At 36.4% G+C, this 27,101-nt stretch overlaps 1 protein-coding gene and 1 pseudogene across 1 annotated transcript in view; one reads left to right on the top strand and one right to left on the bottom strand.

Moving 5' to 3' along the window:
• Positions 1-27,101, bottom strand: part of PTPRQ (protein tyrosine phosphatase receptor type Q) — a 268,878-nt gene that overhangs the window by 27,021 nt on the left and 214,756 nt on the right. The window contains exons 50-54 of the mRNA XM_059683707.1: positions 18,203-18,302; positions 16,882-17,010; positions 11,587-11,631; positions 1,673-1,699; positions 939-1,020 (exon numbers count right to left, since the gene is read on the bottom strand). Coding sequence (XP_059539690.1) covers positions 939-1,020; positions 1,673-1,699; positions 11,587-11,631; positions 16,882-17,010; positions 18,203-18,302 — 383 coding nt within the window. The remainder of the gene's footprint in view (positions 1-938; positions 1,021-1,672; positions 1,700-11,586; positions 11,632-16,881; positions 17,011-18,202; positions 18,303-27,101) is intronic.
• On the top strand, positions 5,871-7,000 carry LOC132226195 (uracil-DNA glycosylase-like; annotated as a pseudogene).

Here is a 27,101-nt window from a genome sequence, read left to right as displayed (position 1 = left end):
TTAATCTTCTCACATTTTTTGTTATTATTCCCTGAGAGGCTGAAATATTATAATGCTGAATCATTCAAGCCAATTGTTCAATTTTTTGTTTCATAAGTTCACACACTATATGAATTTCATGAAAAAACAGTTTTGGTGACATTTAGAAATCTGCTTTATTTTCATAATACAAAATAATCATCTAAGTTAGGAAAGATGCTTATAAGTCTTAAAATAACTTGTAGATCTGATATCTACCTTTCATTTTAAAATAGCTTCAATTTTATAGCTATATAAAATGCTAAAAGCAACAAAACTATTCTTAACTTTTAAATAGTTTTTAGGTGACAAGTTCTTTACTAACTTTCCATAACATGAGACAGCATTATTTTCATAGTAACTTAAAAATAGGCCTTGTAAAACATGGACATTCCTTATCTATTTTTTATTTTTGGACAGTTCTATAAATAACATTATTTGTATAATCTCTGGACACATCAACTTCTGCTCTCAGGTTCACCTATACCACAAACATAAACTAAGCTGGCAAATATAAATTGGAATTATTTAGTTTCTATATTTAAAATAATTACTTAAATATAAACTGCATTTATGGCATAACCCAAGCCCCATACTCAAACAAAAAGTAATGAATACAAGTGCTATAAATTTGCGTCTACATCTGAATGAGAGAGCAGAGAAGAAACGAGGCTAGGATGCTATCCCCAGGAGGTCTGAAGAAGTGCACCTTTCCTGACACAGTAGGTGAATAATTCTGTTCAGGTTGCACCAGAGGCCGCCCAGTGTAACATTACTATCCAAACAATCAACCTGGTAATTGGGTATTGATTATCAAGGCCAGAGTCCTTCATGGCCTTGCATGCTTAAAGTGGACATGAAATGTGACACATGAAACGACCAGAGGTCTGGCAATGTTGTGACAACTGTTAGTAACATACCGAAAATTCTTCTTGAAACTTTAGGTTGTTGTTTGTGCAAAGCTCTTCAACATGTTGTAGGAAGGATTTCTTGCTGATCGGCCTCCAAGCAAGAAAAGGTGTAAAATGGAGTCACATTAGGTTGTGTTCTTTCACTTTAGTATGGCACTGGTTAGCAAGTTAAAGAACAGCAGACATTTCAAACCCCATAAACCACCCAACTCCATAAAGTCACTCTGTCATACTTACAAAATTAACTTTTCTCCTTTAAGTGCACTTTCTTTGTATTCATGGCTCAAAATTCCTTCTATTTTTAAGTGACTTTAAGTGAATGATTTAACATTTTAATGAAGAAAGTTTTTCAAGTAAATGTAGGGGCATAAAGTTATCATTGAATCCTCAAGCACATAATACCTCTTTGTCATACAGAAAACATTTTATACATTACAAGGTTTTAGAAGATATAAAATATTGCAGTGACCTCATTCTCATAATGACATGGCTTTTAAACCCCAAGGAGTTTAAATATCCCCGTATTACTTCCCAAGCTAAAATACAGACATGCAGACTTCACCCCAGAGAGAGAGAAAGCATTTCTCCAGTTACCATGCAATTAGTCATGCTTTTATGATTTATATCCAGCCTGGAGATTTTTCTAACAAACATACAAGAAAGGAACCATACATTATGATTCATCAAATCAGAGAGTCTAAAGTTAATATGCAAAAAGAAGAAAAGATATTTGATAAACTTACTTGATGGATTTTCTATAACTAAGTAACCTGCAACAGAGATTGTGTTAAATGCGTTATGAGTTGAGGGTATGGCTCTTTCTAAAAGAGTTCTAGATTAAAATCAGAAAAATATAAACCAGTTATGTATAATGTGGAATGCTTTTAACTGACATGTGATCATTATTTAATATTCTATTTCATTTTTAAATGTCATATATTATTTGGACCCAAATATAGACAAATGATAATTTAGCTTCTCTCTCAATCTAAGAAGGAACTTTTCTATATTGCTTGGTATTTGGGGCACTACATTAAAATGGGTCACTTTTTAATATATTGCATAGTATTTATTGGTATAAGGAAGTTAATAGGAATTTAAAAAATATTTTCTTTGTCCATAGAGAATGCGGAACAAGGAAGAGTGGGTCATTGAAAAATGACATCATATTGCCTCAGGCTTGTTTCATGAATGAGCTTTGATGAACATATAATCATAACAAAAATCACAATCATTTCAGTTATTTTAAACATATCTTTTGTGACAGTTCATTGGTCAAGTTATTTATACTCTGAAAAAATTTCTAGCAGCTAAATAGACTATGCCACACACAAATTCAGAAATGGACACATCTTCAGTAACAAGTTTGTCATGCACAACAAATTAGCACTGCAAAAACACAAAGGTCACAAAGTATAATGAAATAAAGTAAAACATATAACATAGTTTTAAATTTTAAATATTATTGGGGATAATTTTACTGTATTCCTTCAATAAAGAATCTTTATAAGAGGATGCTATGTGAAGTAAAGGATGAATGGAAGAAAATAGTTAGATTGAAAAACATGGCATAACGAGTGTTATGAAGATGGTCATAAAGGGGTGTGTTCAATGAAAAAAACATGAGTCAAAAAGAAGTATATTTCATTCTAATACAGGGATTGGTGAAAAGTACTGGGGTGGTGGAGCAAGTATTATCAAGAAGAATGATAGAATCTTGGTTAATACTGTAGGTGTCCTCAAGCAGAGGGAAAGCTCTCCCAGCTTCTCAGGCTGTAACCTGGCAGAGCATCCCATTATCAAACATGGCATGACAGTGATAAAGTAGCAATGTTTGAGCAAAGTCTTGGTGGATGAGCTTGTGGGCTTTCCACACACCCTCCAGTGGTTCTCAGAAGGCAACAGAGAAATTCTGACTCCACATGGATATGGAGATGGCTGAATGGGCTATTACATCAGAAGAATCCTTGGTTTGGAGACAGGGAGACAAAATCTGAAATAGAGGCCTTGGAAATCCGTCAGACATGGCAACAGTAGGAACTGGGGAAACAACTGGAAATAACTACCCCTTAGCAAAGACCATCAAGAAAAAAAGACACTGTTGCCAAACCGGTTTGGCTCAGTGGATAGAGCATCAGCCTGCAGACTCAGGGGTCCCAGGTTCAATTCCAGTCAAGGGCATGTACCTTGGTTGCGGGCACATCCCCACTGGGGGGCGTGCAGGAGGCAGCTGATCGATGTTTCTCTCATCGATGTTTCTGGCTCTCTATCCCTCTCCCTTCTTCTCTGTAAAAAATTAATAAAATATATTTAAAAAGAAAAGAAAAAAAGACACTGTGGCCTAAACACACACTACCCAAGACCCTTTAGATGCCTGATGCCTGAATGCTCCCATGCCATGATGTTCCTCAGAAATAAGAATGGAAAGGGAATTAGATTGGGCAAATCCTAATTAACTGAGCTTCAGATAGAAATAAATGAGATACTTGAATTATTAAATCTATTTCCCTGTTATCAAACAAATGAAAATTCTTGAATTACATGGAGATCATTTTTATAGCCACAAGGAACATTTTTCAGTTTGTGATTGGTGAGATTCAAACGAACTACATCTGATTTAATTACAAGCTCATGGCCCATTTATTTAAGGACAATCAGACTGAACAGATTCTCTCTTTTCTCAGAAGATCCAAGATTGTTTGAGGATCCAGGCTAGACTGGTAAAATATTTTTACTGGAATATCTAGATTCTGAAATAGAGCTAGTTTCTGGTCAGCCATCAAGGAATCATTTGAAGAATCAGTTATGTTTAAGACATTCCCAAAAGATGTTAAAGATGAATAATCATATGAAAATATAAATAAGCAAGAAAGAGCTAAAGCAACACATTGTTATTCATATTTTTATTCTTTTTTCATTAATATGTTTTCTCATTTAGAAATTATAATTAAACAAATTTTTCTTTCAAGTAAGTTGTTTTCAGTGAAAAATACTACAGAAAGTTTGTTTATAATAATTCTTCTTATTATTTTTTTGAAATATTTCTCAAAAAATACTAATTTTAAAACATAACTGGCTAACTATTGGACTTGAATTAATATTTGTGAGGCTTCAAATACCTGCTCCAGTTACATTATCTTGAGCAAGTTACTTTGATCTTTCTGTGCCTCACTTTCTTAATTTGTAAAGTGGGATAAAATTATATAAATCAAGCCCTAGCTGGTTTGGCTCAGCTTATGAACTGTAAGGCCCCAGGTTCGATTCTGGTCAAGAGCACATGCCCGGGTGTAGACACCATCCCCAGTAAGGGGCTTGCAGGAGGCAGCCCATCAATGATTCTCTCATCATTGACGTTTCTATCTCTCTCTCCCTCTTCCTCTCTGAAACCAATAAAAAATATTAAAAAATTATATAAATCAAGTTCATATATGTAAAATATTCAGAAAAAGTCCCTGGCTCTGGTAAGCAATATATAAATATTAGTTACTGTCCTTAGTACTATAGTTACTTTTTCTAGTTTATTTTGTATAACTCAAGTTCCTCTTACTCATTGTTTCTATGATTTATGATATAGAGAATATTTTTGGTTTCTACAAGAATATTGTCTTAAATATACTCAAATATGGGTAAACTAGATTGTGCTGGATTAAGCAGCAAGATTTCCTATTTTATTTTTCCTAATCAAGGTTTCTGCATAAAGGATGGTCACAGATATCTAGACTTCCCATCCGAGTCTGATTTTCCAGTTCCCGATGCAAGATCCTAAGTGAATTTCAGTTTTCCTGTAATCATGTGAAAGCATTTCTAATCACACTCACATTTTTCACATTATTCCTTACATTTCCCCTTCAGACACTCTGCTTGAACTCCAGATATTCTCTTGGAATTCCTCCCTCTCATTTTGTTTCATTCCAGGTGTTTTCTCACAACTAGATTCTACTGATTTCTTAATAGTTGATTCACATGATAATTTCTCCCTGGAATTTGTCCTCTTCTATTACAGAGAAAATAATATCTTCCTTCTTAGGACAAATCACCTTCTACCTTGTATTATGGCTATTTATTTATTTATTTATTTTTATTTATTTTTTTGGCAGCAAAAGCAGGCAAAGATTTATTTATTTATTTATTTATTTATTTATTTTTTTATTGCTTAAAGTAATACAAAGGGTATTACATATGTGTCCATTTTCCCCCCCGCCCTAGACAGTCCCCTAGCCTCCCCTATTCCCCAGTGTCTTATGTCCATTGGTTATGCTTATATGCATGCATACAAGTCCTTTAGTTGATATTATGGCTATTTAATTACATTCATTAAGGACACTGTACTAAGGTCCATGCATTTTTGAAGGCAAGGTCTGGAGTAACACTTGATTCACCACAAGTCCCTCATATCTTATTCATAGTAGACAATGAGTAAATCATTGTTAAGTATACAATGCAGATGAATTCAGACCAAGATACACAGTAAGCTAAATACAAGTGCTCTGATTACCATGAGAGTATTTGAATTAAATCAATTTCCACTAAAATATTAAGCAATTGATAATTCCCAGAAGGACCTAATTCAAAGCTTTGGATAATTATGATCACTATACTTATCAGCAAACAGTATAAACAAAGTATAAACAAAGGTCAGATCCTGCCATCTAACACTAGACGTTAACAGGTGCTAGATACTTTTGTTAGGAAATTAGATATAGGAACAAAAAAAAATCGCTCTTGCCTACTTTAGTAATAAAAAATAGGTTTTAAAAAGGAGGTAGGGCCTGTTTTGGCTTTATTTTCTTTTGTATCACTCTAAACCCAATCACTCTCTGCAATCTGTCCTTCACATTTGGATTTATATAATGTAAGAAACAAAGCTTTTAATAGTCTAATTCTTATGTATTGTCTAGGCTTATGTTACAATTCCATTTGCAATAAAATTTTCAGGCCAGCCTGGCAGGTCCCCGGGCCCATTTCTTCCCCCTGGACTTCGGCATGATCGGCCAGAAGATGCTCGATTCCTTCTCCCAGAGGCCCGTGAGAAGAGCGGGGATGCAGCAGCCAGCCTGGCCAAGAAGGCCCCGGCAGAGCAGGAGGTGCCTAGCACATGGCCAATGGGTTTCAGTGAGAGATGGAAGCACCTCAGTGGAGAGTTCAGAAAACCATAGTTTATAAAGCTAACGGGATTTGTTGCGGAAGAACGAGGACATTACGCTGTTTATCCACCCCCACACCAAGTCTTCACATGGACCCAAATGTGTGACATAAGAGACGTGAAGGCTGTCATCCTGGGACAGGATCCCTATCATAGACCCAGGGGCTCTGCGTTAGTGTTCAAAGAGCTGTTCCACCTCCACCCAGTTTGGAAAACATGTCTAAAGAGCTGTCTGCAGACACTGATGGTTATGTTCCTCCTGGTCATGGAGATTTATCTGGGTGGACCAAGCAAGGTGTCTTCTACTCACTGCTGTCCTCACGGTCAGAGCACATCAGGCCGATTCTCATAAAGAGAAAGGTTGGGAGTAATTTACCGATACGGGTGTGTCCTGGCTCAATGGGAAGTCGAATGGCCTTGTCTTCTTGCTCTGGGGATCCTATATCAGAAGGGCAGTGCCATCTAGGAAGCGCCGCCACGTGCTGCACACTGCCCGCCCCTTCCCGCTGTCAGTGTACAGAGGGTTCTTTGGATGCAAGCATTTCTCTAAAACCAACTAGCTGCTGAAGTCTGGCAAGGAGCCCGTCACCTGGAAGGATCTGTGATCCTGAACTGGGAGGTGTGGGGGAGGTGGGGGTGTGCCTCTAGGCAGTTTCTAGAAGATCCTATTGAAGTATTTGTCAGTGACAAGTCGAATTTAAAAAAGTAATTTCCCTAGTGATTCTTAAGCACTCTGCACATGGGGGTGAAAGTTTCGGTTAAGCAGCCATGAGCCAGGCTGCCCAGGAGTAGGAGCTTTATCCCGTAAAGACTGTACCCTGTGACCAAATGTCTGTGACTCTGGAAACTGGTTTTGGCCTAGCCCTAGATTCTAGGCCCTAGAGCAGTGATGGTGAACCTTCTGAGCTCGGCGTGTCAGCATTTTGAAAAACCCTAACTTAACTCTGGTGCCGTGTCACACATGTACATTTTTTGATATTTGCAACCATAGTAAAACAAAGACTTATATTTTTTGATACTATTTTATATATTTAAATGCCATTTAACAAAGAAAAATCAACCAAAAAAATGAGTTCGCGTGTCACCTCTGACACGCGTGTCATAGGTTCGCCATCTCTGCCCTAGAGTATGGTCTTGGAAGGGAGAGGAGGTCAAATTCTCTAGACTCTCCTCCTCTCTGTTTCCTTTATGGTTAAAAATTGGGAGAGAAGCACCTTTTCGGTGTATGTCAGCTGCTACATGCCTTTGCCCGTAGGTTAAACTTCAGCCTATGAGGCATTGGGTGTTTTTCTTTAGAAAGGGCCCCTTTGCACATCCTGGTGTTCCAGCCTGGGCCAGGTCCACTGCCCTCTGCTCCTTTACAGAGCCCGCAGGCCCCTCGGGGAGGGAACTAGGATTTTTTTGGCAGGTCCCAGAAATTAGAGATCAGTTTTCTGATTGTAGCAGAGGTTCTTAAGGAACAATCTTTGGTGTGAGCCTTCAGCTTGGCAAAGGCCAAGAGAAGTAGGCTGGGTCTCAGTCCCACTGTTCTCTGGGTGTTTCTAGGAATAAGCAGTGGAAGTTGAACAGAAAGGAGGAGAAAAGGGGATTTGTTTAAGAGATGAGACATTTTTCTGCCAGATGTATCCCGCATTGGGTTTTGAAGGCTGTTTTTTTATGGACAAATCACTTTGGGACGCATTTTCTAGAACACTGGCGAATTTTGATCTTTTAAAAACTACTTATGAGGGTGCATATATTTTTTTAATCGTTTTTTAAAGATGCCATCTTTGTTAGGTCTGCCCCTCCCCTCTAGATCCTGTTAAACATGCTGTTCTGCTGTTAGCTGGGTTCAAAGTTAAACCTACCAGAGTTTGGAAATGAAAGGGTGTTGAAGTTAAAAAGGAATCTCCAAGTACCTCTCTGGATAGCTTAAATTTATGCCAAAATGGGCACGAATTACCTATTTCAAATAAAAATTAGATTTTTTTCCTTGTTGTTGTCTGTGGTATTCAGATAATAGTTCCATATTTTATGGGTATATTTTGCCCTTAAGTATTGGCTATGGCCTACATTTTATTTTTCTTTGAAGTTTTAAAATTTTATTTTTTAAATAAGATAAATTATTAATCTGGACAATGAATGTGGAAAATTAGAAAAGAAGGTGGGACATAATATGAGGAAAATGAATTAACTTATCACTGATGAGGTAATTAAATTCCTTTAGGAAAAAATGTTTGGTTAGATACAAATAAAAATTTACAGAAATTGATGTGCATGAGAGCTAACAATGTTATTTTAGGAGAGCTATTTTCAAAACAAGTGCTCCGCGACCTTCCAAGAAACTCATACAGAACACTTCTTTTTATTAACATTTTTAAAAATTCTAAAATTCTTATATGGAGAGTATTTTACTGGTATGGTACTCTTGTTTTATTCCCTTACTATATAGGGTGTCCCAAAAAAGTAGATACCACTTTGAATAATTATAAAGGCAGTGTTTATTAAAATATATCTTATTTTCAAAGTTGAGCAATCAGCTGTTAAAATGTGTGTACATTTTTGGTGAGTCCCTGTATTTAAAGTTATTGTCAAGTCATATTCAGCTTCTTAGTATACAGATCAGTTGGGTAACTGTCCAGATCTCAATAAGATAACCAACCATGTTCCAATATAAAAGGCTAAACAGTGTTATTACATGAATCTTAGCTGCCTTAATTCCTATGGCCTTTTGCTGAAAAGAGTATTATTTCATGTCTGGGCTCATTTTTTAAAAGTCTATCAAAAACTTAAATTCCACTCAGATTACTCTTGATAGATCCAGAGAGGAGTCATTTATTTATGTTGGCAGTGGTGATTGAAGACCTTATTGTCACAGAGACTCGGCTTTCCCTCAAGGTCAATGAGTTGAAATCTATAGGGAATTAAAATATAGTCCAAATAGAAAGCCATAGATGATAGCATATAGATGAGCAGCTTAAATGAGCATTACCAGTAGCATAGGACAAATTAGGAAATTTTGTGTTTTCTACTAACTAGTTAAGTTAGGCAAAAAAGAAAAGAACCTCAAAGTCTATTGCCTTGATATAAAGATATGAAATTTGCACACACTGATATGTACTTCATATTAAAAGAAAAATTTGTGAACAATCCTATCTCTCTGGTAAAATGTATTAATTAAACTTTCCAAGTTTTGCAAAATGGTGAGTGTGAGTTTTTAATTGCTCTGACACTTACATCTACTTCTAAATGATATTCTATTACTTATCCAAAACACTACAATGCTGTCAAAGGTGTCTTAGTTTTGTTCTTCCTGTTGTTTTATTTGTCCCACTTAAGTAGCATCCTTTCAGGTCCTTCCTCATTTTTTATAAAATCATCAATAACTGTTCTGTGGTCTTCAATTCAAATTAAGAATATTATCCTAACCAGTGGCTGGTAATATATAGCTGATGCTAAAACTTCATTTTATAAGGTAAATATACAACCCAAGTAAGTCAGTAATGTAATGTTTTTCTTATTTAATTAGAAAAACAATCAATTAGTAAGTGATATCCAAGTACTCTCCCAAAATGTCTCCTTATATCTGTAAGGACAAATAGGTTGAAAAGGAACCCAGCCATTTGAAGGGCAGCTCTTTGGAAGCTGCCTTCCTTTTTCCATCACAGTATTTCCAGTGCCTAGAACAGTGCCGTGCACTTGATAGATGCCCAATTGTCACTTATTTTATTCAAGCAAAGTGAAATGGACTTTTAGATAGATAGGGGAAAGCAACGTTCTTGCTGATGTCAAAGAGCTGAAATAAGATCCCCAGGGTGCAGGAGTTATATTTTCCTCATTACTAAGCCTCTCCACATTAGCACATTTGAAAACAAATTCTTGACAGTTGGTGTATTTTGTCAACCATGTATTCTAAATTAAAACCATGGGCATAAGCTTAGCTACCACAGGGACAATAGGGCTGAAGCGGTAGATAGAGAGGATGAAGAGCCTGCTGACAGCTCTGTGAAAAGATGGGCAAAGTTCTCAGTGAGGACTTAATGAAGAGGAGGCTGGTGACATAACTCCATCTAAAAGGAAGTCCTTGCAACCTGAACTATTAGCTATGGAGGCAGATAAGCACTGAAGTTCCTCTGGATGGAGTTAGGAGGCAACCTCAGAAAACTAAATTTGAAGATCACATCTACTTTAACAAATACAATTTGTGTAGAGGTGTTCTATAAAGATTTTCATTAACCCAAACTATTATGTTTAGCTCTGACTGAGCAGGAAACTATGCAGGACACTAGGAGAGAAAAATAATTGGTGAAAGAGGAGAGACAGTGAGGATTCTATGAAAAAGGGAGCATTTTTCTCTGAGGTACTAATGGCCTAAAGCAAAAGGATTATGTTTAATGATGACGAAGAAAGACATTCAGCAGAATTGCTCAAACAGAAAACTTGCGCGTCTGGAATGCTGAGGTCAGCTTTGAGTGCTGGTTAGAGATGGATCTTTTATGTGAGACATGATCACTTACATCTTTAGCTCAAGAGTGTCTTACTTTGACAAATGTTTGAATCTGATCAAGCAGGTCCTTTGAGGAAAAGGTATTTTCATAAAACGATTTTAATTCTGTAAATGGAAACTTGACAATTAGTTAATAAACAGTAAAACAAGATTAAGTATGATTCCCAAATGCTAAATGTGATTAGAATAGAAATAGGCCTGGTCTCCTCTGTTTCAATCAGGCCGAGTACTATTCAATAAGAATGCTGGGAGCATTGGCCCAATCCAGCACTGTGGCTCATGGAGACTGATTCTTCTGTAGTAGATTTGAATTTTTGAAATCAAATGCATTTCCATTCTCTGCTTCATTTATATATTTTTGCAGGAATTAACTGATTATCTCTGAGGCATTCAATCAATTGCTGGGGTCCAGTCTAATGCTGACATTTTGCTTTCAGAATATAGTAACTTTTGCGCTAATATTAAAATGACATTTCTGAGCATCAGAGGAGTGCCTGAAAATAAGCACTCCAGTTGGGTGTCCAGTGGTCTGGACAAAATTAAAGATTCCATGAAATGTGCTACCCTGTGTGCCCCAGTGTCAGGGAACAGGAAGTGGAAGCATCTTGGTCCTTACAGATTACCACCTGCAGCAGTTGAAATGAGCTTGTGTGGAGTGTAAACTCAGCCTCCACTTGTCAGATGGCAAATTCAGCCCTTGTGCCATGTTTAAAATAGGACAAGAAGTATGTGAAGAAATCTAGGTGAACACTTGTTTTCTATCAAAGCTAACACAACATGAGAACACAGCAAATTCTTAGGACATGCACATTATGAATCAATGTGCATTTTGATAAGATTAACTTTACCATATCAATAGCATGCAGTATTATAGAGGGCACATTATAAGTAGAAAGCATGGGGGATGGCTTTGAGAAAAATAGCAGTTTAAACAATAAAGCACTCAATAATATTTTAAAATACAGAGCACACCACCTGACAAGATTAAAATAGTCACAGCAGAGCTCTGCATCACCACAGTAACTTACTGGATGACAAAAATCTCCTTGCGTCTAAAGAAAAATGAAGAGTATCTGGAAGTAAAGATTCATTAATTATTGAGTATACAAACACTGAATGAATTACTTTTGATATTATACTATAAGGACATGTGCATTAAATATTTTAAGTTTTATTCTACTTCAGTATATTTCTTATTCGGAATTCATATGTTGGTCAGACATTTCTTATTTGGATTCTCATATTTTTGCCATTGCTTATAAAATAGTATAAAACGTAAGTAAAATTAACAACCAGAATCTGCCAAAGAACTGATGGCAATTAAAATGCTAAATTTCCTGTGTCAGTCAAATACTATGTATTCTTATGAAAGCCACAATCAAAATTGCACTACTAAAGATTTCCCAGTTTCTGCATATTTGAACTTATATTCAAATGCCATCATTCCTTTGTCCCATATCAAAAAATTCAAAAGGAGGAGTGCGTTCCTTAGAATTGGCCCCTGATAGAAAATGCTGCTTGACGAAGGAAACCATGAGCCCTTGTGTATTTGAGAGGGTTAATATTGATCTCATCTAGTATGCCTCAGAGTTAAATACACACTACACACACACACACACACACACACACACACACACACACAAACATAGGTGTATTTTGATATCTCAGAATCAAACAGACCTGGGCTATAACCACACCTGTCTTATTTACTAGATGTATGACCTTTAGCAGTTACTTAAAATCTCTACGTATCTTTTGTTTTTCATTTGTGAACCAAAAATAAGAGTACCTACTACAAAGACTGAAAGTTATTTTTGAACATGACATACAGAATTTAAAACATAGTAATTGCTCATAAACAGTAGCAATTATTATTTTACCAATCCCTCTATGAAAGTAAATTGAGGTAATTTTAATTTTACAAATGTTATAAACAACAATAATAACAAAACCAAATGTATTTTTATTTATAGTTTATAAAGCACATTCATAGGATTCTTTCAAATGGTAGGCTTCCTGAGGACATAGCTGTAAGTTGAACAAGAATTCAACATGCAAACATCTAAAGTTATTGAAGAAGGAAAGATATTCTTAAACTAGCAATTCAACTGTTTGCTGGATTTTGTTGAGAAATTTAATTCCATTCATTATTACTGAATTTGGCCTTGAGTCTTAATATACCATTATATTCACTCAACTATAGTAGGCAAGATCATTAGTATGGGATGGTACACAAAATTTCTGGGGGGAAAAATTGAGGCTAAGAAGAAATTGAGTGTCTGTCAGGTAAGAATATTAGAAACATTGATTAATGTTATTCTGCTATTTTTTTCTGATTTTGTCACCATAGAAACCAAACTTCTGTAACTTAAGTGTGAAAAGGAGGTGAAAATAAGCCCTTTTAGAAAATAGAATCTTTACCCTGTGTTATTTAATTTTTTGTCATAGGTCTTTGGGAAGTTAGTCAGTGTTGTACTTAAATCAGTTTAAAAAATAATCCATGGGGCCAATCTCACTATCTTAAAGAGACAGGTCTCTGTTTTACCCGTGCAAGTATTGCTAACCTTGCCAATATTTTCACCCAGAAGCTTTTCTCACTTCAATGAGTTAAGTGGTGTGCTTTGAAGGAGTCACCATAAAATGTTGTTTTGTTCATTTGTTTATCATATAATAAAACCAAAGGATCATTTGCTAAACTGGTAAATGTGTAACAGATGAGCCCAAAATATTAAATGTTCTTCCTAAAACTTGGCTTGTATTGTCAAAATGTAAAAATAAAATGTGCATAATGAAATGACATAATTATCATTCCACATAAGAATTTAAAATGTTATGTTGGTGTACCCTGACTGTTCTCATGGAGTTATGGTGCATTAAATCTTTGAGTTTTAGTCTCCTTCAAAAAGAAAAAGTATAAAGTGGGAGAATTCTTCAGATCTTTTATGAAACAAGGTAAAATATAAATTAAACAATAATAATTTACATATATAACAATTATAGTATAAAGCTTAAAATGTACATAATAAAGAGACAGATAATATAAAATCCTATATGATAAAAGCATAATATGCAAATTGACCAAACAGCAGAACGATCGGTTGGTGGGGGGAGGGGCCAGCAAGCAGGCAGCACCAGGCCATCCAAGGCACGTGCTAGGGGGCAGATGGAGGGGACTATGATCGGGGGGCAGCAGAGACCAGCAGCGGTGGAAAGGCAATCAGGGGAGGAGAGTCAGGGCCCCCAGCTGGCACTGTCCCCTGATCAGCCCGCCTGGTCACATCCCGCAGAAGGAGGCCAGACTGTGGCTTAGGCCCACTCCCAGCAGGAAACGGGCCTAAGCCATCAGTCGGACATCCTCCAAGGGCTCCTGGACTGTGAGAGGGTGTAGGCCAGGCAAAGGGACCCCCTGAGTGCACGCATTTTCATGCACCAGGCCTCTAGTAGTTAAATAATTTTTAACTATAAAATCTTTCAAAGGATTTAGTAGCAAGCATCACAATGCTTTTTTGTCAACTAGATAACACACTATAATTAATATTTTAAAGACTGATTAGATATTCTCTTTGATTATTTCTTTTATGGACATGGGGAGACATATAGCCATGAGGAAAATTGCAAGTCCAATTAGCATGAAGAAATTGAGCAGGTTCTATGGGAAAGAACTTGCTTGAGCTTAAGAAAGAGCATATGGGTAGACTTAAAGGAAATTATCTAAGTGCTTTCCTGCAAATGACAAAGACATATGGCATAAATTACTCAACATTTTGGAAGCTAACTTAAGCTCCTTAATTCTTCACTTCTAGAACCTACTATCTGCCATCAGTCTCTGTGGCTCCAGCCTCATCGGACCTCCATGGTTTTGAATAGGTTTAGCTTTTTCCAGCACTTAATCATGGATCCTCCTCTAGTTACTATTTTTCTAGTCTTACTGTCTAATGTATTAGTGACTTTATTAACATGAAAAACTTCAACAAATAATAAAGCTAAAGATAGATCTCTGCAATGAAGAGTTAATACCCAAACCACTAGATGGGTATTTTAACACATTTCTATAATAAATCAAGCAAAGCATATTATTATGTGCCATTGGAATTACAAACAGAATGTTTCACAGTCACGAATACTGGAATCATATCAAACAAATGGGAAAGTAAAAAGCATGGACACTAAAATTTCCAAGTTTGTTATTACTAGGAGTAATATATACTAATTTTCTATGTGTAAAAGTAAATAAGACATTTAAAATATATTTGAAAGACACTCCTACATCCTTTTACAAATAAAGTGACATGTAAATAACTGTGAAAATCAGAAAAAAATAACCAGGAGTCAAGGTTAAATAAAGCAGTCCCTGAATTATAAACACTGAATAATAAACAATCTGTAAGTCCTCACCCACCTTTTCTATTAACTGATATAACAGTAATTGTTAAAAAATAAACAAATAAAAATACAACAACAACAACAAAACAACCTTCTACCTTTTTATAATGGCTGTGTTCAGAAGTGGAGGAAGCTTCAAACTGTGCAAACATGTAGAGTTTAGGGGATCTGACCTTACCAAAGCCCAAAGTTTGCCTAGAAATGGTACTCTCCTTAATAAAGAATACGTTCTCTGATACTGACTGGCTTTACGCCGCCCCCCACCCCCCCTCCACACACACACACTTTATTATTTGATATCTGTGAAAGACCTACTTCCTAAGGACTTTTGGAGAATGAAAAATATTTTTTAAAAATTCTCTAAAAGTTGGTGCTTAGCAGTTCACATTTTAGTATGAACAGATTAAAACAACTACAATTAATTGCACTGAGAGACTTGAAGTTTTACCACTTGCACACCTTGGGGTGTAGAAGAAACGACTGGGCCCCAGGCCTATGGAGGAGGCAAAAAGCCTTGAGAAAAGAGTACAGAAAGGCACTTGCAAGAATACTACTGAAATTCAGTTGGGCCACAGAGACTAGACACTTCCTTTCACTATGTAGTATGACCCTTCAAGGACTGGGAGACACAGCTTCATACTAGTAATGCGCTATTGTTCCTATGATGCGGTTTCACTTTGGCAGGTTACCGGGGGAATCTATTGATCTTTTACACACACCATTTCTTAGATTGAAAACTATGCCTTGGGTAATATATCTTACACATAATCTTTGGAGTAAATTCCATTTCAGATGGGAATGGTCTGTATTAGAATATTAACATAGATACATATCTGAATAGAAAGAAGTTTTCATATCCAACAAGCCTAATTTCCTTGTAATTTAGTGATAATACTAAATAATTTCCATCCTGTATCATTTGGAAGGCGCCTGCTCATCAGGTGACACTTTTCTTTATAGCACAGTTTAGGTACCTTAGACATGCTGGAAATATCCATGCAAAGTCGATCTATTAGGCAAAGGGCAAACTTTGTAAACAACAGCTATAAATGATTGATTCCTTAGTAAGTTCCAGATCTTTGATGTCATATTTTCAGAGTTAATAATCTTTAAAAGTACAACTGAGTTGTTTTGTATCAATTGCCTTGTGTTTATGTAAGCATCACAAAATATTGACTCTTAAAAGAACCTAAACTTGTTAAGACAGCCTGATGATAGTTTTTATTGAGAATTTGATAAATTATCCTAATAGACAAAAGTTTTTCAAATGTTCCAACATTCTGAATAATATGTAATGATTTTAAAAGAATTTAAAATTACCTATTCTTTAAAATTTAGCACTTCACTATTTCCAATACATATTATTGATACATATTTAGTACATACATATTTACTTTTCCTTCCAAAGGTAATTTTTACTTTGCATTTAATTTTTAAATACTAAGCAATTTAAAAAATATAGTTTCACTATACAATTTATAATTTTAATGTAATGTCATACTAAAATAAGGAGTTATAAAAAGGCTTTTATAAAAATAAACAATATCAAGTAATTACAAATTTAATTATTTTAAACTTGTGATTAAAAATGTGAACACCTCCAGAAAATCTTATTTAAAAAATCTATCATGTGAAGTGAGTTGTTAAACATAACTTTAAAGGTTTAATGTGTAAAGATATTTGTCTCAGAAAAAAATTAAAAAGCTTGGTTGAAAGCACTATAGTCCGAGGTTCATATTGAGCTCTAAGTATTAAGAAGATTAAGTGATTCTCCGAACATCAGTGAGAAGTGTGCAGAAGATGGAGGTCACCCTTTGAAAGAAGATCTCTGTGACCTGTATAAATAGGAGCCCCACAAACACTTCCAACAAGCATAGGTCAGAATAGGGTCATGGCTCCAGGCCCTCTGGACCACTGTTCGCCCAGAGGAGTGTGCTCACCGCGTTAATCTCTCGTCCTTCAGTTCCAGGTCTGCCACTGTGATTAGCTGGTCCAGCTTGAATTTAGTGTCAATAATTTCTGCATCTCGAGGAGAGTATGTGCCGCCTTCTTTCTGCTTCTGGCGAATCCTAAAATCCATGCAGCAAAGTCCAAGAAGGGGATATCACAGAAAGCATTAGACATGAGTCAAATAATTTCTTCGCTGGGATTACTTCTCTGACTATACTGAAAATGTATAGCTACTCAGTATCTTTTTCAGGTTTAAATCCATAGCACCTATTTTTAATAAATATTTTGAACATGTTAATTTGCTGAAGTTTCAAAATTTAATGAGAATTAGTTGATCAAGGCCTGAGCCACTGGCATATTTAAAATATAGAGCAAATGAGACTGATTCTGTGAGCTTATCTTCCTCCCCTCCAATTGCCTAATAGATTTCTCCAAATAAAAAATATGCCAAAGTGAAAATAGCTCAATGATATCAGCACCACTGCTAAAAGACAATGCTCTGTTGTTTTAATTATTTTAATTAAATCTGTCTGTTATAAATTATTCAAAAATATATAGAAAGCCTGGCATCTTCTGCTTTTGTGTTATCATTTTATTGTTTCTGAGCTCTAAATCCACTCTTCTTTGCCCTGGTTTGTAATATTAGAGCTGGACGTGGTAACATTTCTCTTTTGCCTGCTAGCGAGATGTTAAGCTTTGTCAACAGAGGACACTGGAGTGACACGGCAAGGCGACAGGGATGGGAGACACTGCCCTTGGGGGTTCATGCTGCAATATTTTTATTCATGTGGGAGCCCGGCAGCCCACTTGCAGGAGCTCTGGCTGCCTCTTAAGTGCAGGCTCTTCCCACAGGTGAATGGTAACAAGTAGCTCCAGCTGAATATCCAGATACTCAGCAAGAGTTTGTTTCTACAGACCAACTCAGCCTGCCTACCCTCCAACAGCAATGGGTAGCTTCTAAAGAACAGCTCCAGCCCCTTCCCTCGGTCACATTTCTTTGCCCACCGATAGGCAATAGGCTGCATGTGCTTGTGGTAGCCACTCCTTGTTAGCCTTGGGCCTTTTCTGGTTCTTAGTTCCTTTATTGTCCTCTCTCCCTCATCCTGGAGAGGGCATCTGCTTTGCTGCACTGACTAGTTCTGGACCCCTTAGATCCTTTACCTTTTAGTAGTTATGTATTTCTACTAGTTAACAGTTCTTTTTATTAGATATTTCCCATTCAGGTCACTGTTGTGGCTTGTCTCCCTATTGGGCTGTGCCAGAATAATGCTCACAAAGCATAGTAGGCATGTGAGCACAAATAATTCTTACCTTGCAAATGCAAAAATAGCTGTTCCAAGAAGAATGATTGAAAGGATGCACAAAGTGACTGAAAGAATAATCTCCACAGTTCTTTCTGAAAGTCCTTCACCTGAAGAGGATGAAGTATAACATTATCATTAGTTATTGTTGTTGTTGTTATTATTATTATTATTATTATTATTATTATTATGTAATACTATCTTGGATCTCAAAACACAGAAATTAGAATACTAATAGCATTTACAAATTTGTTTGTTCATCTTATTCTCCTAAATCTTAAAACTTTGGGACTCAATCTTTGGACTTCATTTTTTTATCTAAACTCACTCCCTTGGTGAGCCTACCCAAACTCATGGCTTTAATCTTCATCTATATGATGTTGCCTATTAATTGTTACCTACTGAACTTACTTGTATAACCAACTGCCTCCTGGAAGTGCAATTAAAATAAAATAAATAAATAAATAAAAATTTCCAAAGCGAATCTCCTATACTTCCCTTATTTCAGGTGCATCCTTCCACCTCTAGTTGATGGCAACTTCACTGTTCCATTGCTCAGGCCCAAAACCTCACAGTCATACTTGACTCTCTCTTAGAAGAAATACAAAATCTTTGAGGAAATCCTGTTAACTTTATCTTCAAGTTATATACTCTTTTCATTAAAAGAAACTAGAAAACTTGGATGGTAATTCCAAAGTGGTAGTAGGGAACAAAAGGAATTCACATATCTTATGGGGCAAGAATGCTAAGAAGCTTTCAAAGACTAATGATATAAGAACAAAAGATCCTCTTAAAGAAGTTCCTCCTGGCCAAAGAAGGAACAATTTAGACTTTATAATAAATAGAAACTGAAATTGATTGAAATAGAGTCAAAATTTAAAAAATCCATACATTCTAATATTATTGAAACTAATAAACTATGGGAGGAATAATAAAATTAGATATACAATATTACATTTCTAATGAAATAAGTGATTCAGGTAACAATCCTAAGTGCTTTTCTAAATGATGAGGAGTAAGGTTGATGGGAAATTGGATATTTATAGAATCAAAAATAATACCCAACAGATTATTTTCTGGTTATAATAAAGGAAAAAACTACTTTCTAATAAAGGATTATGCTGTCACTACTACTAAACTTGCTAATCAATTTAAGTTAATTGAAAATGTGGCAACAAGATATTATACACCTTCTGATGTGAGGTATTTTGAACTAGGCAGTAACACTTTTAACATATCCCTGCCAAAATCATTAATTGTGAATATTCAAACCTTTATATCTCATTTCTAATTTATAAGAAAGTACTGAAAGGAGGAAAAAATTAATGCTACCAAGCAAAAGTAATCTGGAAAATTCAGAATATGGAACCTCCTGCAGAACAACTCATCTGATTGCTTTAATGAGTCTATATCATAGAGGGAAAAAGAAGGGAAAGAGAAGTTTCTTCTAGATTAAAAGAGATTGAGAGATCAGACAATCAAAGATAATGTATGACCTGTTTATTTTGATCCTGATTCAATCAAGCTAAAAAGAAAAATACCAAAGGATGATTTGAAAATGCATGTGGTATTATATAATATCAAGGATTCATTGTTAATTTATTTTACTGTGACAATATACTAGAAGCCCAGTGTGCAAAATTGTGCAGCGCTGCCCACCCCCATGTGCTCCACTGCGCTCGTAGCCCCACCCACCTGCACGCCTTGCCCGCTGCCCCGCCCGCCCGCCAGCCAGCCGCCAGCCTTGATGCAATCGGAGCCTGTGGGCCACACCACGCGAGCCGTGAGCCCCGCCCTGCCCCACCATTGCGAGCAGCTCTTGGGCCACGGGGAGGGACCAAGAGGTGCTCCATGTACCTCCTGGTGAGTCCAGTCATTGGTTGTTACAGAGTGATGTCGTTATGCCACAGGCCTTTTATAATATAGATATATACTCATTAGAGAAACATAGTTATTTCAGGGTTCCTTCTGCTATTTACTTTAAAATACTTCATAAATAAAAGAATGAATGCATAAATAAAACAATATGGCAAAATGTTTAAAATTATTCAACTTAATTAGTAGGTTCTGGAGGGGGTCATTATAATCTTCAAAACTTTTGTGTATGCTCTACTCACTTCTCACTATCTCAGCTGCTAGCATCCTGATCCAGGCTACCATCTGGTTTTATGTGAATTACTGTATGGACTAGAGACCTGGTGCATGAAATTTGTGCACTGTGAGGGGGTGTCCCTCAGCCCAGCCTGCACCCTCTCCAATCTGGGACCCCCTCACAATCTGGGACTGCTCACAATCTCACCTACCTGACTGATGATTGCCCCTAACTGCTTCTGCCTGCCAGCCAGCTGAACACCCCCTAACCACTCCCCTGCCAGCCCGATTGCCCCTAACTGCCCTCCCCTGCAGGCCTGGTCCCCCCCAACTGCCCTCCCCTGCAGGCTTGGTCCCCCCCCAAGTGCCCTCCCTCCCCTGCAGACCCGGTTGCCCCCAATTGCCCTCCCCTGCTGGCCATCTTGTGGTGACCATCTTTGACCACATGGGGGCAGCCATCTTGTGCAAGGGTGTGATGGTTAATTTGTATATTACCTCTTTATTATATAGCACACACAAGTTCCCTGTATCCACCCTTGTCTTCTATCCATCTATCTCTAAATAGCAGCAAGAGCATTCTTTTAAAACATTACCTTTTTACTTAAAATCCTCCTCTCTTACAGAGAAAAGCCAAAGTCCTTCCAATGGACTATTTGACCTGGTTAACCTCATTAACTCTCTGGTTCTCTGACTTCTCCTCCAACCTCTACCTTATACACTCCTCTGGAGCCAGAATGTCCATCTTGTTGTTTCTGGAACATACCAAGTCACTCTTTACAAACCGCTTTTGCATCAGCTTCATCCCTTGCTGAAAAAGTATCTCCCTTATATATCGGCCTGGAGAGCCTTTTTTTTTTTTTTTTTTTTTTAAGAATTTTATTTATTTATTTATTTATTTATTTATTTATTTATTTATTTATGTATTTATTTATTTATTTTTGTCTAAAGTTTTACATATGTCTCCTTTTTCCCCAATTGACCCTCCCTTCCCCCCCAGCCAGCCATTCCCACCCCAGGCAAGCCCGTATTGCCCCAGTGCCTGTGTCCATTGGTTATGCTAATATGCATGGATACAAGTCCTTTGGTTGCTCTCTAACCCCTCCCCCTTACCATTTGTCTCTGGATCTATTCTTGTTCATCAAATTATGTTGATCATTATATCCCACATAAGAGTGAGATCAAGTGATATTTATCTTTCTCCAACTAGATTATTTCATTTAGCATAATGCTCCTGGAGAGCCATTTCCTTATCTCCAAGGGTTGCTTCTCAATGAGGCCTACACTAACCACCTCCTATGAATGTATAGGTGCCTCCAAAATTCATATATTGAAGCCATAAGGCCAAGGGTAAGTACATTTAGAGTAAGGAAGTAATTAAGTTTAAGTGGGTTCATAAGAAATGAGAGTTGGGTCTAATCTGATAGGCCCAATAGTTTTAGTATCCTTATAAGAAGAGATACCAGAAAGCTGGCTTCCTCCCTCTGGACACACACACACACACACACACACACACACACACACACACGAACAGGCATGTGACTTTAGTGAGAAGGAGGAAGGAGGCCTTCTACAAGTCAGAATGAGAATCCTCACCAGATACCAAGTTGACTGCAACCTGGATCTTGCATTTCTAGCCTCCAGAACTGTGGGAAAATGAATTTTTGTTGTTTAAGCCACCCAGAGAATGGTCTTTTGTTAAGGTAGCTCAAGCAAACTATGATACCACCATTTACAACTGAAAGATATAACTAGCTCACTTCCTGCCTCCTCTCTTCTATATCCTCTGCATACTGTTCTACTCTTTCTTTTCTCCATAGCCCTTATCACCATTTAATTTACATTATAATTCATTCCTTTATTATCCTTATTGTTTATTATCCGTCCAGAATGTAAACTCTCTGAGGGCAGGGAACTTTATTTTATTCAAAACTGCTTTTCAAGTTTTGAAAATAGTACCAGGCACATAATAAATGCTCAATGAATATTTGTTAAATTTACTAATGAATACAAATATTGAAATAGATACTACTTTTTTTCGGGTTGAAGATCAGTCATTGAAACAAATAAGAATGTACAACTTATTAATCATTTATTTTAGACAACTACTAAAATTATTGTAAAGTTTAATTTATCTGATTTATAATTTTACTGTAAAAAAAGTATTAAAGTTGAGTGACAAAATGGGCTATTTGTAAAATATGCGGGGCTTAATGTTTTATATTTTTTCCCTGGATTGATGCTTATGAAATGTTAAAATATAAAAGCGTTCCTATGGCGATTCTGCATGGTAGATTTAAATGAACACTGGACATTAAAGAGTTATCAGAGTTTTATGACTTTCTAGAATCACCAGCACAATTAAGAAGACACTAAAGCAGCATGTAGCTCCTAAAGTATTTTAGGTACACGTTTCTTTATACATAAAAATGTGAACGATTTGTTTGATTGAATTTTCACATGCTGACTCTTAATTGGATATGCTTGGGAAAGGAAACGTGAAGATGAATGAAGAATCTTTATCAGGTAATATTGAATCTCTGGACTTTAGAACTCAGTGGGGATAAAAATGATTTCATAGACCACAATTTTTTTCCCATATTAGATTACTATTTCAAAGCACTAGCCAAGTGAAGTGAGGAAATGACATACCATGTATTAATAAACAATGTGTAATCCTTTGGGCACATGTATTACAAAAGTACCATTAGGAAAGTACAAAATGTGCCATGATTGTGAGAACAAATTCTGCTTCATTGCTATTCATGTACCCACAAAGCATGACCAATAAGAATGAAGGCACTTCTATAAATCTTTTCACAGAAAATGGAATTATTTTACCTAAAAATATAAACATGAATCTTTTTGGAATAAGTACAAGTCATTTCCTCATTAGACTTAAAATTATATAAAAGGTCAAATTAAATTATGTTATATTTGCAGAATAAAACATACCATTGTAATTAAGCAAGTCATAATTATGAAGTACTAATTAAGTTCTCATCAGTATTATATTTTGATTGTAATTATCATCATTGAATCTCAGTATATGGATCTGATTAAGCCAGTTTTATATCTCTAAGAAGCTTAATTTAAATTGGTTATAAAGCTTACCAGCTTTATAATGTCTGGCTTTTGACATAGGAACATGTTACATGATCTTATTAATATTATTATTAATCTTCAAAGAAAACAAGTTCAAGTTCTTTTAACCAAAATTAAATATAAGGAATACTTGTTTGGCTTAGTCATCTTGGATATTCTAATATCACACAAAAATTTATGAAAAGCCACTCAATTTCATAATTTAAGAAATGTAAATTAAAACAATCTAGGCAAATGTTTTTCTCATACATCAGAATGAAAAAATATTAAAAGTGGTTTCTAGAATGTAGGAAGAGTCTCACTTATTCATTGCTAAAAAAAAGGAATTACTGTATCTTTATGTGTAAGAATAAAGCATACTCATGTGTGAATGTTAACTTCAAAAGCTAAGACAAGAAGATGAAAAGAGAACAGCTAGAAATCATTTAAAATGTTAAGAAGAGAAAATGGTACAGCAAGAATAGGAAGTCTGTGAGAGCAGAAACATCACCAATAGTAATGAAATTGAAAGCTCCTGGGGCACTTAACGATTTTCAGGCAACATGGTAACAGTGATTACAAGCAGAGCACTGCCTGGGTCTAAACGCTGGTGCTGTGACTTCCTAGCTCAGTAGTCTTGGGCAAGTTTCTTAAAGAGCCAGTTTCATACATTTTACCAATAAATAGTCAATATCTATTTGTCGGAGACCATGTTATAGGGTTGTGAAGAATACAGTAGGTCATATATAAAAACAATAAGAAAAATCTTGGTACATAAATAATGTTTAGTATTTTTATTAATAAACATTTATCACATTAATTCATTTATTCATCAGATTTACTTTCCCAGTTATTTTGTGAGATGAGTATTATCATTCTCATTTTGAAAATGAGATTTCAGAAGTTACTTTTTTAAGTAATTAACCCGTCACATAAATTCGATATATGCCAATCGTGCCTGAAATATGCCTGACTAGCCACAAAGTTATGAGGTTCACCCCAAATTACCACTATCTCTTTAATGTAATAAAAATCTCCCCTATATCTCTGGTTTTGGGGGAAAGTGATTCTTTTTCTGCAAAAATACATAGAGACCCTGTTTCTCAGTGAGCATATTGGAACTTTTCATTGTTAGCTTAGTAATTAAAGGAGAGGTGTTATGACAGAAGAAAACAGTCACACGGTGCCTTTGCCATGGGGTTTGAGGTCCCACCTTATTCAGCTTTAATGAAGCCCTGTAAGGTGCAGAAAGGAGTGTGTGGTTTTCAAATCACAGGAACTCTCTATAATTAAACCTTGCAATCAAAACATTGCCTACCAGCAGTTTCCATAAACTGGTGTGCCTATAGAGGATTTCCGAAAAGGGTTTAAGTGGAATTCTTGTCAATTTTGTTAATAAAAATGCTAATGCTTGCCAAAACCGGTTTGGCTCAGTGGATAGAGCGTCGGCCTGCGGACTGAAAGGTCCCAGGTTCGATTCCGGTCAAGGGCATGTACCTGGGTTGCGGGCACATCCCCGGTGGGGGATGTGCAGGAGGCGGCTGATCGATGTTTCTCTCTCATCGATGTTTCTGACTCGCTATCTCTCTCCCTTCCTCTCTGTAAAAAATCAATAAAATATATTTTTTAAAAAATGCTAATGCTTAATCCCGAGTGAAAAAATCAAATAAATTATAAGAATTTTTTTCAAGATTAAAATAATGGTGCATGTCATTTTCCATGTTTATTCTTCCAGGCCATAATGATTTCCCTAGCAAATTCCTCTTAGACCCATTCATCCTTATCCAGCCAAGCTCTGCCTGATTCTTCTCACTTGCACTATTGTTAGCCTCTTTCACTAAAAAACTTTTAGTCTATCAGTCTATGGTGATTCTTTTGTTCATAATTTTAACTTCTGAATGATAATGTTTCTGAGAGTCACAACCACTATCAAAATGGCCTGCCTTGGAATAATATGCCCTGAACAAACCTAGAAACACAGCCTTACAAAGGCTCTTAAATCCTGAAGATTTTACATAGACAATGCAGCCTAGAACTCACTGTCTGTGGTGTGTGAAATGCCAGTGAATGAACATATATCTACTGGTGGTTTGATGACCTAAATGGGACCTATATTTCTTTCACTGAAGTCTGGGATCACAGACATGCATGTCTTTAGTAGGCTTGTTAAGAATGTTAAGAGTCACTAGCCCATTGCAAATGCTATTATATATATCTTGATACATGACATATTTGAGAGAAAAAGGGACTCGAACATCTTTTGTAAACTTATGGTGACATTAAGGACATTATATTAATGCATTTTATTATTTGCTTGCCTACAATCTGACAGACATTTTTGCCATTGACTATTGTAGAAATGGTCAATGTTATTTCTTTTTTGAGTTCTACTATAACTTCCTTGGCAATGTTCTTTTTCTGAAAAGTTGCATGACTCACTGGCCTTTTATTAATGTCAAATTATGGACCAGGGCCATTTCTGGTGGAGCTCTTTGGTGCCTGGCTTATCAGCAAATCTGATCTCTAACAGAATCATTACATCCAATAGTCAGGTAGAAAACTGACTGGAGGACAGAAAGTGATGTTGTTAACTCCATTAACTAGCAAAGTGACTGGAATGCTTTGCTAGTCATCAAGGAAGTCTACTCTACTGATACACTTCATAATCCAAATCTGAACATCTCATTTCACAACTGAGATTTTCACTCCTTGTAATTTCCTCTACTCCTGCCTGTCACTGTTTTACTATCTACAAATGACTAGAGAGCAGAACTCCACACGACCAATCCAAAGCATTACAGAGCAAAGCCTATTTACTACAAAGCTGCTATATGTCAGAAGTGATCCCGTGGAAGACCACTGTAAGGAGGAGTCTGAAAGGCTGTCCTTCTGCCATTGGCTTACAAATAATATATGAAGTCTGAGAATTTAATCATAGACACATGAAACCCTTCCTTGTCAACTTCCCCTTACCAACCCAGTGCCTTTCTCCCTACTGCATCCAGTCTATGTTTCACCAGCCCCTTCCTCCCTGGCTTTGGCAGGATCCTGTGCTCTGCCCTTTGCTCCACATCTTAACATCCCTTCTAGACTCCTGTTGTTACCAGGGCACATAAGCATTAGTGCCTGGATGACTAGGGTGATAGTAGTTATGATTCCAAAAAGGAACCAAGAACCAACTGTGTATGCCTGTTACTTTCTAGAGTTAATTATTGTATTCTACTCCCTAGTCTGTGAGAGAAAGGAAGAAAAAGAAGATAAACATGGTCCCTGATACTCGGGTATCCCCTTTTTTATGGCTTTTCATGCTCATTCCTATTCCCCTGAATATCTCAACTTTGCCTCTCAGATTGCTAACTGAATATGATGTCCTCACATCAATAACAAAGACAAATACCACATGATCTCACTTATATGTGGAATCTAATGAGCAAAATAAACTGATGAACAAAATAGAATCAGAGGCATGGATGCATACATGGAACAGACTGACAGAGCTCAGAGGGGAGGGGGGCACTAGATAAAAGATGGTGAAGAGATTAGACAACAGTGTGGTGATGGCCAGAGGGAGGGGGGCTGGGGCTGGGTGGAGGTGGGCAAATGGGGAGAAATGGGGGACATCTGTAATACTGTCAACAATAAGTAAAAAATAAAAGAAAAAAAGATAAAAAAACAAAAATAAATTAAAATAAATATATCTGTATGAAACCAACAAGTTATGAGAGGCACAGCACAGC

This window comes from Myotis daubentonii, chromosome 2 (genome assembly GCF_963259705.1).
Source record: "Myotis daubentonii chromosome 2, mMyoDau2.1, whole genome shotgun sequence".
Lineage (NCBI taxonomy): Eukaryota > Metazoa > Chordata > Mammalia > Chiroptera > Vespertilionidae > Myotis > Myotis daubentonii.
The sequence above is the reverse complement of the archived record's forward strand: the minus strand, read 5'-3'. Positions and strand labels throughout refer to the sequence as shown.